The 13,131-nt window shown below is 29.2% G+C and overlaps 2 protein-coding genes and 1 long non-coding RNA gene across 5 annotated transcripts in view; 2 read left to right on the top strand and 1 right to left on the bottom strand.

The window, feature by feature from the left end:
• Nucleotides 1–3,810, top strand: part of LOC111034078 (protein split ends) — a 54,448-nt gene extending 50,638 nt beyond the window's left edge. For all 3 annotated transcript variants that reach the window (XM_022315105.1, XM_022315107.1, XM_022315106.1), the window contains 8 exons: nt 19–314; nt 395–786; nt 959–1,712; nt 1,845–2,064; nt 2,128–2,348; nt 2,472–2,663; nt 2,751–2,909; nt 3,104–3,810. In XM_022315105.1, the coding sequence (XP_022170797.1) occupies nt 19–314; nt 395–786; nt 959–1,712; nt 1,845–2,064; nt 2,128–2,348; nt 2,472–2,663; nt 2,751–2,909; nt 3,104–3,232 (2,363 nt within the window). In that variant the 3' untranslated portion in view covers nt 3,233–3,810. The remainder of the gene's footprint in view (nt 1–18; nt 315–394; nt 787–958; nt 1,713–1,844; nt 2,065–2,127; nt 2,349–2,471; nt 2,664–2,750; nt 2,910–3,103) is intronic.
• Nucleotides 3,811–4,228: 418 nt separating this feature from the next.
• LOC111034082 lies at nt 4,229–5,629 on the bottom strand. Its single transcript, XR_002604492.1, has 2 exons — nt 5,172–5,629; nt 4,229–5,117 (listed from the first exon to the last, which is right to left on the bottom strand). It is a non-coding gene; the product is annotated as an uncharacterized LOC111034082 (long non-coding RNA).
• A 1,934-nt stretch (nt 5,630–7,563) lies between these two features.
• On the top strand, nt 7,564–12,920 carry LOC111034087 (39S ribosomal protein L13, mitochondrial). The gene is made up of 4 exons (XM_022315118.1): nt 7,564–7,750; nt 7,894–8,017; nt 9,340–9,494; nt 12,528–12,920. Exons 1-4 carry the CDS (start codon nt 7,727–7,729, stop codon nt 12,765–12,767), a joined length of 543 nt encoding a protein of 180 aa, XP_022170810.1. The 5' UTR covers nt 7,564–7,726; the 3' UTR covers nt 12,768–12,920.
• The last annotated feature ends 211 nt before the right edge of the window (nt 12,921–13,131 follow it).

Raw genomic sequence — 13,131 nt, 5'->3', positions numbered from 1 at the left:
TTTCATAAAATTGTTCAGATTGTTCAGTTAGAGGAAGACGAAGAGGTGGTAGAGGACGTGGAACTCGTGGAGCTCCTACTATAGTGACACCAAGAAGAACTCGGCAAAATATTGTAACACCGAATATGCCTCCACAAAATACTTTAACTGACATTTATGAGTTTACGGATGAGGATGAAAAAGTCGGCCAAAAGTATAGCAAATCCCCAGAACCTCCTGTAACAAGTGTAGTCCCAAATATTTCATCATCTCCGCCGACTGGTGCTTTGGTAGTAAGCACATCTCCATTGACCAGAAAATCTAGAAGACTACAGGTAAATTGAATTATTAATTTAATGAGTGCCATTTTCATATTAAAGTTTATATTAATATACCTGTGTATATTTGTGTTTAGGAAAAAGATGGAAGTAAGAGTACCTTAGAAGAGACAATCGATGAAGTTGCTCGTGGTCCTTGTACTCGACGCACTACACGTTCAAAGCCCCAAGCAATACCTTTACTAAGTTTAGAAACATCTCCTCGAAAAACTAAACAAATTAATGGGAAAAAATTAAAAGCTGAGTCTCCCCAACCAGTGTCCAAACCAGAAACTATTGAAACTCCATTGTCTAATGATCAAGATGATGATAAAATTCCAGTGTCAATATCTTTGTTATCAACGTCTTCTTCGTCTTCAACTACCTCAGAAACAACCACATTAATTGATCCAGTTACTGGCTTACTTATTCCAATGCAAGAATCTGAAGAAGGTCAATATGTGCCTATAGATGATGGAGATAATAATAGGCAAGTGTTAATAGTTAAATAATAATTAAAAAAATTGCTTATATAGCGTAAACTATATTATAATATATTGACTAAAAGATTTTATATTATTTTTCCAATTAACTTGTGAAAATAACCTAACCAAATACTTCTGCATTTAAATATTTTATTTAATACATGTTTATTGTTATAGGAATAATATTTCACTATCAGATGAACCACCCGAGAAGAGAGCTCGCCTTGAGAAAGCACCTGTTACATCTATGGCAATTTCCAAAAATAGTACTACTATTCCAGCTTTGGCTGTTACGCCAAATAATATCCTTCCAGCAACTACCACAACATATGCAGTTACCCCTGGAATGTCCAATGTGGCTAAGACACCTTGTGTTATGACAACTGCTAACTCTGCACCTGTTGGACTTGTTAAACCTAACATTACAGCTTCTGTGATAGCTCCAACAAATATTGTGAAGTCTACTGCCGTCATGTCTCCTTCTCCACCACCTCTTAAGACACAACCAAACGTTCTGAATAAAGCATCTAATCCTGTAATTAGTCAGCAGCCAATATGCAAAACTTCAATTCCAATTTCTACAATGCCACCACCAATAAAATCTCATTTAACTGCCGTTAGTCGTACTCCTCCGTTACCTAAATTATTATCACCCAAAGGACACATCGTCCAAGCATATACATCACAGTCAATGGAAGCGGTTAATCAGAATGCTGTATTGCACCCTCCTCCAACAACTCAACCTTCACAACCTTTGTTGGTAAACACTCCAAGTGTTATGAGTCCACCATTAAGAGGAGTTTTAAACTCACCATCAAGAAGTGTGTTAAGCCCCTCTTCAAGAGGGTTATTGAGTCCGCCTTCAAGAGCTGTTGTACCCCCATCATCTCAGCCTACTCCATCTGTACACAGTTCATCAGCCGTACCTGATGTAAGTACTTTGTTTCCGTATATATATATTTTTTATATTCTTTTATATCAAATATATAAATACTAATGTATTTTATAACATATAAGTAGTCATTTATTTTATTTATTAATACAATTTATTCATTTCTTGTAGATTATTTGTCCAAAAGGATTTGATCCTTCAAAAATGGAGAATTCAAGGTGCATCGTTATGAGGAGTCCGTCACCACTTGTGTTGTCAGGCCAACCAATGTCATTTGAAGCAGGTATTGACTCCGCTCCTATGAATATGGTTCCAGCTCATCATTTCTTACATCCGCAACTTATTTATCCGCATTACATCAGGGATTCAATGGGAGCCTTTATTCCGCCTAGTAAGATTAAAATATATTTTATATTGTTATTAAAATAGTAATTAAAAATAATATATCTTTTAGGAAACATTAAAGTAGTACCAGAAATTGAAGAAAATATTCCGCCATTAGAATTGCGCAAAAGGCTTCCCGATGAATGTATTACGGACAGGCTGCAACATAATATTGGTGGAACCCAGCAATATATGAACGTACAGCAAGTTGCTCATCCAATTGGTAGCCTTCCGTATGGACAAGTTGTACCAATTAACTATGGTTATCGACCCATTAATTCCATATTAAAGGTTTGTAATGTTTTGAAAACATTTAGATTGAATATTTTATTTAAAATAATGTTCAAAGATAATTTAACATCACTAATAAATAATGTATTAAGAAATCAGCTAAAATAATATTTTATTTTCTAGAACTATCCTATTTACTGGCAAGGAACATTAGCACTCAAGAATGATAAAGCACTTGTGGAAATGCATTATTTGTTTGGGAATGCGGCCGTAGCTGAACATTCACTGCAGCGTAATATTGACGGTGAACTTAAGTTATCCCAACGTATGCGATTAGAACAAACGCAATTAGATGGTGTTTCACGCAAGATGCAGGTAAGAAATATTGAACTGTTCAAAAAGATCATGTATATACATAAATAATAATTTTATAACAATAACACATAATTTAATTTATTTTAGATTGAAGATGAATGTTGTGTGTTAATTGCTGTGCCAATTGGTATGAGTGAAGAAGAATGGAATCAACAGAGTTGCACATTGCATAATGGTTTTATAACATACTTACAACAAAAACAAGCTGCGGGAATTATCAATATCACTGCACCTGGAAGCACTCAGGTATTTAAATTTTGAAATAATTACAAAAATTAGTATTAAATAACTAATAAATTATGTTAACATTTAATTAACCAGCTATTTTAACACAAATATTTTGAATAATATTGCAAATGATAGGTATAACTATAAAGAACATGCATAATATATATTATACATATTGAAACTAAATTATTATTATTTTTTATTTGTTTCAGAATGCCTACATAGTGCACATGTTCCCGCCTTGTGATTATATAAATAGCGTCCTAGCTACAGTTCACCCTGCAATGGTGAAACAAATAGCATCTATGGCCCATCTAATTATTGTCATAGCCACCGTGTAAATATTCTATAATGAGTACAAATTTCATATTTCTTCTAGCGCATTAGGTGCACAAAGTATATATATTATATAGTTAATGATAAAATTCATTAAATAAACCTAATGGTAATTGTTAACAGTTTTTATTATTATTACGATTATTATTAATTATTATTATTATTATTATTATTATTATTTTTTTTTTTACGCATTAACAATTTGTTATTGGAATATAATGCTAATGATTTCAAATTGGTTACCATAATTTAAGAAGTTTTCATATTTAAATTAAGAAAATGTAAAGATGAATAATCACTGTACAAATTTAGGAGTGAAAAAAAATTGTTTTTTATTTAAAAATTTTTGTTATTTATTTTTCAAAAATTCTAACTTTTTTTTATCTCAATTTTTTTATTATTATTTTTATTATTTATTTGTAGTCAATAAGCTGTAGACTTAAAATATTTACTTTAATGTAGACATATTGTTGATATAATTTAAACAGCCAAATGTTAATTAATACGTGTTTATCGTAATTAAATGAATAATTTTAAATTTGACAGTATTATTTGGTAAAATGTTTTATGTACTTATGTAAAAAATTGTTTCGTGTAAGAGTTTCAATTTTTAACATGATAAATATATAGATGCATGTAAAAAAAAAAATAAAAAAATAATAATAAAAAATAAGAACATTATACAATAAATTATTATTTAATATATTTAATTAATATGAGAAATCGAAAAATTAATCCCAAACACTAGTGTACATAAAGTATTCTACTATTAAATGTGTTTTGCTCAACTAATTTCTAACAACAGTCAATATTGATATATACATAATATATATATTTTTAAATATATATATGCATATATATATGTATAGCATAACAATGTGTTTATACATATATATATATGCATATATATGCATAAATATATATTTATATATGCACCTATACATGTATATATATTTATATATTAATAAATATATAACCTAAATATTAGAAGTATTTTAAGGTTTTTTTTTATGATTTTTATTTTTTATTATTTTTGTGTGAATATTGTTTTAAGATTTTAGACTCGCCTTAAAATTGCATTGTATATGAACCTCCCCCCTCCAGTTAAAATTATAAATAAATAAAAATAAGAAAGAAAAGAAGAAAAAAAATTTGTTCTTTGGCTGTGATCTCTGCATTAAGGTTCACTGTTATAATTTGATTGTATTATAGAATTTTTTTTTAATGTAACAAGTGCATAATGTATGTATTTTAAATTTATTTCTATTAGTTATTATTATTGCATATTAAATAATAATGAATAATAAAGAAAAACTCAATGTTTAGAAAAATAAACACTGTTTTTAGTTTTGTTTTGTTATGAGTTTATGACAGTTAAGTACTTATCATCGATTTTTTAAATCCAAAAGTTTTTGTAATGTAGTGTTTTTTCTAAAAAAAAAAACACAAGTCTCAAACTATCATATGAATAATATTGCTGTTTTTTTTTTTATTTGTAATATAATATTCAAAACATTGTTAGAAGAAAATATTGCAAATTGATACTACTACCTTGTTTGTATATAATGGTATATATTTAACCTATAAATAAAAATACATTGTTATTTCCCGTTAACAAATATGAACATGAGTTTTGATAGTTTTAATTATTTTATATTTTGAGTTCCAATAGTTCTTGATTATTGAAATCACTTATACAAATTGTCTTATCCAGAAGATTGAAACAGCACATTTTATTAAATATAAGATTCTCAAAAGAGAATAATCAGTCGGCTGATCGATTTTTGTCAGTGCTGCACATCTCCTACCAACTTCCTGGTGTTAGTGTGATCATGTGGTTCTCAAAGGGCCAATTGCATCATTCATGATTTTAATTGTCTTCATGCTATACTAAGTTATAAGTATTTTTACAATTATTTTTGAGTAAATAACAGGTCCACTTACAACATTGAGGTCCTAAAGACTTCTTGTAATCTTGGCAGTTAAGGTGTAAAAAGTATAGTGAGTCGTGACTATATTACTATAGTACCTCCCTACGCCTATCGGCTCTAGTTGCCTTTCACTTTTCAATATACTTGACCGCAAAATTTAAAAGAAAACATTACAAAAGAACTGTGTCTGGCAAAGTAACTGAATAACAAAATAACAAAAATACGTACCAATAGAAAGAGTGGTTGAACACCTAAAACTCTCCCCCTTGTCTAGTCTTCTGTATCCCACTGTTTTCATAAGATTTCTAGTGTCATAGCTCATAAGTAATAATATATTAAAATTATTTCAAAATATCTGGTTTCGATAAATTAGTAACTTTTAACACACTAAAAATGTGAATCTATTCAATTTTATGTATTTGTGACCTGATCTAGGTTAAATTCATTTTCGTATAAAAAATTGTAATTGAAAATTTCATCGTGTGTATAAAATATAATAATATACCTACTTTAAAAGTTCCAAGTATCCACGAATTATATTTTTAAATTACTACAAAATAACTAAAATCGTTATTCTCGGTGTAGATGTATAATTTTGTCTAAATTTGAACTTAAATAATTATAAAAAAACTTATTCTGTAAATTATCTTGTTTAAATTTTCAATCCTTAACCATAAACATAAGCGCAAATATAATTGTGGGGGGAGGGCTAGCCCTCCCCCCCAAAAAAAAATTATAATAAAAGTTTCCTAAAATATTAATAAGCCTTTTGAAATTCAACTGTCATTCTTATTGTACAATAACTAAATTTTTATTTAAAGTTTATAATTATTTTATATTACCTATGATAAAATAGGTATGTACCTACCTTATAAGTATTAATTATTATTAGTGTTAAGGCTATATCCTGTACCCACTACTCAGTAACAATATATCAGGAGCCTTGAAAAAAAAAACCTCACTCCCCAGTCCGCTCAGAATCTAAAACATACATGATAAGAAATTTAAGCAGTTAGGTAAAAGTTTTCGTTTTTCATGTTTTTGGTAGAATACTTTTAAGGAGAGGCCCTAAATATTTGTTACAAGACAGCTGAATTATTAGTTGTTTAACTACTTGTTAGTCGTTTCATTAACATTCAAAAATTTAGAATTTTGAGTTTTTACTTTTTATTTTTAACTAAATAATAATTAACCAGGTAATTAAAATACATGGTAGGTAGTGTCACTTCACTATTATAGTCAAAACGGTCGATATCATTATTGACCACGAGTAATTTAAATTTGCCGCAATAACGACTACTATTTTATTGATTCCACATTAGGTATAATAGTTATGAATTCGATAATGAAGTGACACTAACCTAACCATCAAGATTTTCAAGGAAGAATTTGGAGTGTATCGATACGTATCGAGCCAATTTTGAGCGTTCAAGAAGTTGCAGTATACAAGCGATATGTACCGACCCGTATCGGACTCGGACTTCGATAAGAGGTGGTACGTATCGAATTTTTCTTCTTGAAAATCTTGCATGTTTCATAAGTACCTATCTTAGGATATTTAGAAAATTATAAATTATTTTTATTTTTTAACCTTAAAGCAGGATTCACAGCTACGTCGTGTGTCGGTTCGGCTTGGAATTATATATAGTTATACCTATACCTAACATATAACTGGTAGCCAATTTGGTTTAAAAGTTGAGCCATGGCCAATTATTGGAATACTCGGTTGCTACATGATACCTACTAAAAAATTAATGTCCAACCACAATGAGATTTTATCAACATGACAACATGACACAACGTAGTTGTGAATGCGCTTCGCGTTCCGTGTTTAAGCATATTTAAAACAATATAGTTAATAGTTATCGTGTTACCATATTTCATTCTATATATCTGTGCCTATGTATATGATCTAAGAACACGACAAGACCCGTTGTGACCTTGGAGTAATATTACTCTATAGTCCGCACTCCAGTATATTCTTATCTATCTCAGTGATTATCATTGGTTTCGTGCATGAACTAAGATAATGTGGCGGACCACGTACGGGCCACATAAGACTCTGCGCACGGGCGCAGAGCGCTCTCTGGTTGTTCGTCTCAACGACAGCGGACTCGGGGAGACAACGACTAAACAGCGGGTCGTTGCGGCGATTTTCTCCCCAGTCACGCTACAGGCGCTTCAAACTATATAAAAAGAGACACCGAACACCAGATCAATGTCCTCACGGACGCCGGCCGGTCAAATCTTTTGTGCGCCCCCACCGTGCCGCCAAAATATCTTAGTTCATGGTTCATGGTTTCGTGATAATAATTATCACATTTGCCATTGATAATATAAATTATATCAGATTCTACATTATCTATTGTTAATTGTTATTTGTTATGATATCATTTATGTCCTACACTCCTACAATTTAATAAATCATTATTTATTACTATTTAGTATTTACTAGAAATTAAGAAATTGAGAACAAGTCTCCAATTGTATTGTATTGTGAATTTTTTTGTTTAAATTGTACTTGGGCTATATCTAAATCAAAATTAAATATTTAATCTAAAAATACCAATGTCACAATTAGGGAGAGTAAAAGTGAGTGCTTTTGGATCTTTATGGTTTCAATTATATTATACTGTTTATTTCATAGTTTGAAGTAGCACATGTGTAGATTATAATAAATAACTACAAGGATTGTGTTATATTTTAAGTTTTAAAATACTTATATACCTTCACAGCAATGGAATACGTTTGCTCGCTGTTGGCATCTGTTTGATGCAGCTTGGCAAAATCCTTTGGAATGTTCTCCAACGATTGAAAAGTATTTAAAGGGGCTTAACAAACCAATTTATCATCCTCTAGGTTAGTACTGATATTTTATTTATTAACATTTTAAAAGATAGGTTTATGTTAAGTATCCCAGACATACTTCAAGTTTAGCTCCCATGTGGTTTTTTTGTAGTTTTTGATGAAAAAAATTAAGGTGCCAACAGAATTTGTCGGTCAGAGTTAGTTTCAAAGTTATAGCAAATTGAAGTATTGAAATGTCTTGGCACAATGGGAAATCTGGGCTACAGACAATTCATGTTCATTTTTGTAATAACTATAAATGTATGCTTTTAAACAATTTTGTCTCAACTCAGAGACCCAAGGTGGCTTTACATACCGAGTTGAGCGGTCTTTTCAATTTTAATTGTCCGAGTGAGTGACCACTCTTGGTGTATTTATGCTTATAATAATTTAAAAAAAATAATTCACTTGGGCGCTAAACCAGAATTGTTCCAGTATACCAGGGGTGGGCAACTGGCCGCCTGCAAGCCTTTTTTATCTGGTCTGAGCTACATTTTCAAATTACATTATAAACAAAATAAAGGCTAATTAAAATGTATATTTTGAATGACCCCCCCCCCTTTTTTGCTTTCTATGTTCTTGCTCTCTAGATTTTAATTTTCTAAGAATTGGCCCTCTAGTAACTTCAAGTTGCCCATCCCTGAAGTTTACCAATATTAAATAATAACAAAATATACAATAATTTTGTAATATACCTACTATTATTATATCAAAATATTTATTCATTACTTTGTAAAATCTATAGGTTCCTACTATTTAATGTATCTTTTATAATAATAAATAATTTGAATTTACCACTTAAATATATAATTTACTTTTATTGAAATCATTTTCTATTTTATTTATTCTTTACTTTATTTTTTTAAATAACCCAATTAATTTTAAATGCTAATAGAATTATAAAAATAAAATGATCTAAAATATTTTAGTTGAACGGATAACTCAAAAGAACATTATGTCTTAACATCAGATTCCAAATATTATGTATTATTGTGTATAATTTTTGTATGTATGTTCTGCAGTACTTAGGACAAAACTAATGAATTAAAAAAAAATAGAAATTCTGTGGTACGACTTGTCGATTTAAAAACATTTATGATATATTGAATGAAGCCAACCATTTGCAAGCAAACAAATATAATAATACAGATACACAGTGAACTTGTTAATAAATATATCACTATATCAGACTATCTGAGTAAAATATGATTGTTGACCCAGTGGTTTATTTTATCAAATACAATATATATTATATTATATATGTCTAGTAAAAGTTAAATTATTAACTAAACATAAATCATATAAAAAAAAATTTATTAATTTTTTACTTGTAGTTGACTGTGGTGATCACGTTGTGGTTATAAACAGTAAACAAATTGCTTTTCCTGGTGAAGAATGGCGTCGACGTGCTTATTTCCATCATACAGGATATTCAGGCGGAGCAACTTGGACTCCAGCATGGGAATTACATGATAGAGATCCAACTATGGTATGATTTTCAAAGTTATTACTAAACTAATAGTTTTTCATTATTGTATAATGTTATGTATACTATTAATTTTGTAACGTTTAAATGTTTTATTCAGCAAAGAGTTGCTTAGAATACTGAGCACAGAACTCTTTTAGATAGGAAGTCAATTTTTGTGATAAAACTAAATATAATTAATAATTATTATTAATCTAGGTTATAAAGTATTTAAATTAAAAACATGTACAGGTATCTGCTTTTTTGCTGATGTGACCACTTGTCCAACATAATTCCGTTATTGCGACTTACTTTTGGTGTTGAGACTACTCTAACCCTGATAGATTTTATATATAAAAACAATAATACATAATACTAGCTGACCCGGCAATGTTTTGCTATTGCTAGATTTCAGTACATTTATATATGTTTAGGAATATGTGAAAAGTTTGATATGAATTATATCAGATATTTAATGTGATTAATTTTTTAGTATAATTTTATATATAAGTGTGGAATACATTTGTATGGTTTTTATTTTTTTGTCAATTATATCAATTTGTCTTAAGCATTAAATATTTTTGGATACACCACTTTAAGTGTCTCGCTTCTGGGGCCAGCACAAATAGATTTTATTTTCATGTGACACGTGACACAGCTACACACAATTGACCATAGGAAAAACACTGGACGGTTAAGTTTAAACCTGCAACGTTTAATGTTTGACATTGTGCCTTATTAATATTCATTGCAAAACTTACTTTCACGGGCAATTTGAGCCGTTTGAACTGGAATGGCAAATTGGTTGGTATCATTGGTATTTTAGGAACCAAGATAATTTCCCCAGCTCCACAGCCAGTAAGCAATATATACTCAAGCAGACAGTTTTTTAAAGATTTTATTTGTAATCTTGTATCGTTGCATAATTATGGTGGATTTAAGTTTAAAAGTAAAATTATAGGAGAACCTATCTCTATAATTAATGTGTGGTGGAGTCCCTGAAAGAGATAAAGAATTTAAAAATTCAGTTGGATAATGTATCGTCTCCTCTGTATCGAAAACAGTGTCAACGGAATAGTACACTTTTGTTGGAACATTGCATTTTAACAGTATCATGTCATTTATTTTATTGACTTGATCGTTAGTTGGTGACAATATTACCCTTTCTTGAAACCAACTTGACGTTTTAGTCGAAATATTAGATAAATCTGGGTAAATATTTTCAATTAAGTCCAGCAAATAAGACATCAAAAAACATACGCACAGCAGTTCTCTCACATCATGCGCATCAATAACGATAATTTATGTGTTATCTGTATACTGAAATAACTCGGTTATTATGTTTCTACAGACAAAACTAAGATTACGCCTATACGAGTGAAAACTAATAACTAAGTTAAAAGCGGAAAAACAATGCAAAAAATAATATCTGACACCATTTGAACTTGAGGCACTGTTTGAAATCTTATAAAAAGGCCACTGCGCAAGAGAAATCTGTGCACAGGGCGATAATTTTATGCTATTTAAGTATACATGGATCTATGGCACAAATAATTTTTTAATTAATATACTTTTTAAATATTTTATTAATCAAGTTATACGAATAAATTGTACATTAAAACCTTCCCCGAATCTAGACCTATTGATTAGTGAAAACTGTACTAAAATCCATTGGGTACTTTTTGAGTTATGCGCGTACTGCGTACATACAAAAAAAGAGGTTCTATTTTATATAGTAGTATGATGTCCAAATGATATTTAAAGTTATTGATCTCTGGAATTCACTCTAAAAATAAAATTATTCATTGGATTCAAAGGAAACGCTTAATGCAAAAAAGTCATTATTTGAAGTTAGATATTGGATATTAATGTGTTGGATGCGTAAAAAACATGTCAACTAAAATGTAGGTACTTACAATGGCACTGGAGTGATTAAAGTAAATTATGACATCGTACATCATGAGGCCCCCAATCATCCCCTTTTTTCATTTTAAAAAATCAGTTGCAAATCAAAGTACCCTCAAAATGAAATTGTTTTTATTTATATGTTTTAACGTAAACGGGATCCCTGAAGTACCTTATGATGGGCGCCTATGTAGCCTGAGATTTAATAATATCTGTAATTTTGAATATTTAAAAATAAAATATTTAAAACTTTTTTGTGTAATCAAGCTATATTTCCAATTTAAAATGTGATTTATAAAACAAAAGTAATAAGTTTTTTAAAATTAAAAATAATAAAGTATCCTTAAGCTGTTTTATAACAACCATATTATTTTATTTTAAGTTGTGGTTGTCCTTTCCAAAACTTTTATCATAAAACATTCTTTTATTTTCCTGTATATATCTAGAAAGGTCCACTGTTGAGTTCTTCCAAAATTATTTTTATGCTTAAAAAACAAACTTTCATTTATTCCAATAGTTTTGTTTAGACCTCTAATTTTTTTTCCAAATGCAGTTTTCTTGATCAACATAACACAAACTTTTCTCAAATAACTATTCCAATATATTACAGATTTATCACATGTATTTAAACTTTTTTCCATCACATAATTAAGGATTGTTTTCCAAGCAAAATAAATTCTGAAATTTGTAATAAATGGTAAAATACTATTTTTCAAACCAATTACCTTGTCAGATCAACTCGTAGTCTTGACAAAATATGTATATGGTATTACTCAGTAGTCCAATTTGTTTTCATATGAAGCTGATAGTTCTGGTTAGTCAGTAAGAAGTACCGACATTTAACATTGGTAACTTGTTTGAAAATAGTTGCGTTTCTTCTTTAATTAATCTGTGATAGTTGTATGTGCAACATGAGTTTTCCTAGAGGAATTCACAAATTTATTAAATACTAATGCTGACCCAGGATACTAAAATGGTAGTTGCATCACCGAAATATGTCAGTCACAGTAGTTGTATTAACTGAAAAGTTTAAAATTAAATATATTATATTTTTATAAATATTTTGCCTGATAGTAATTTGCCCTTACTTTGAACCTTTTTTAAAATTCTATAACAATTTTTATAACGAGTTAATATTTTTTTGTTTCTTAGATATTCAGAAAAGCGGTTTATCATCATATGAAAGGCAACTTATTCAGAAGAGTAGTTATGGAACGTTTACACATTTATTCAGACTCTAACGTACCAGAAGAGGTTATGGAGAATATAACCAATCAAATACCACCATTAAGATCTATACCCAAGACACTGAGCTCTTATAGTAAAGAAGAAATTGAAAAATATCCAAAGATTATAGATTACCCTGAAGATTTTATTTTGTCAAAAAATTAAAATTATGTTTGTAATATTATTTTAAATTAGACTATTATTAGTATAATGTAAAGATAAAAGTAACTATTACTTGTTAATTAACAATAGTTTTTTTCAATTGAATATTATTTTTATTTTTTCTGAATAAAATATAAATTCTAAACATTTTTACTATTACAGAATAATTTGTAATATACCTAACCTAACTGACTACACTTGTGATCTGATACCTACCAACAAATAAAGCATGAATAATTATTCATTTTTGAAAAGAGATCATAAGTCATTATATCTAAGGGTCATCTAAATAACGTTTTAATACTTATTACTTGCTATTTAATAGTGAATACAAATCCCAATATATAATGTTGAGTTATAATAAATG

Source organism: Myzus persicae, unplaced genomic scaffold (assembly GCF_001856785.1).
Source record: "Myzus persicae strain clone G006 unplaced genomic scaffold, MPER_G0061.0, whole genome shotgun sequence".
In the NCBI taxonomy this organism is placed as follows: Eukaryota; Metazoa; Arthropoda; class Insecta; order Hemiptera; family Aphididae; genus Myzus; species Myzus persicae.
This window is presented reverse-complemented; position numbering and strand designations above follow the sequence as displayed.

What these genes read in the sequence shown, in the direction of transcription:
- LOC111034087 (XM_022315118.1), top strand. Translation starts at nt 7,727, where the DNA reads ATGTCACAATTAGGGAGAGTAAAA. An exon ending in ACCAATTTATCATCCTCTAG is followed by an intron (nt 8,018 to 9,339) that starts GTTAGTACTGAT and finishes TTTTACTTGTAG; the next exon opens with TTGACTGTGGTGATCACGTT. An exon ending in ATGATAGAGATCCAACTATG is followed by an intron (nt 9,495 to 12,527) that starts GTATGATTTTCA and finishes TTTGTTTCTTAG; the next exon opens with ATATTCAGAAAAGCGGTTTA.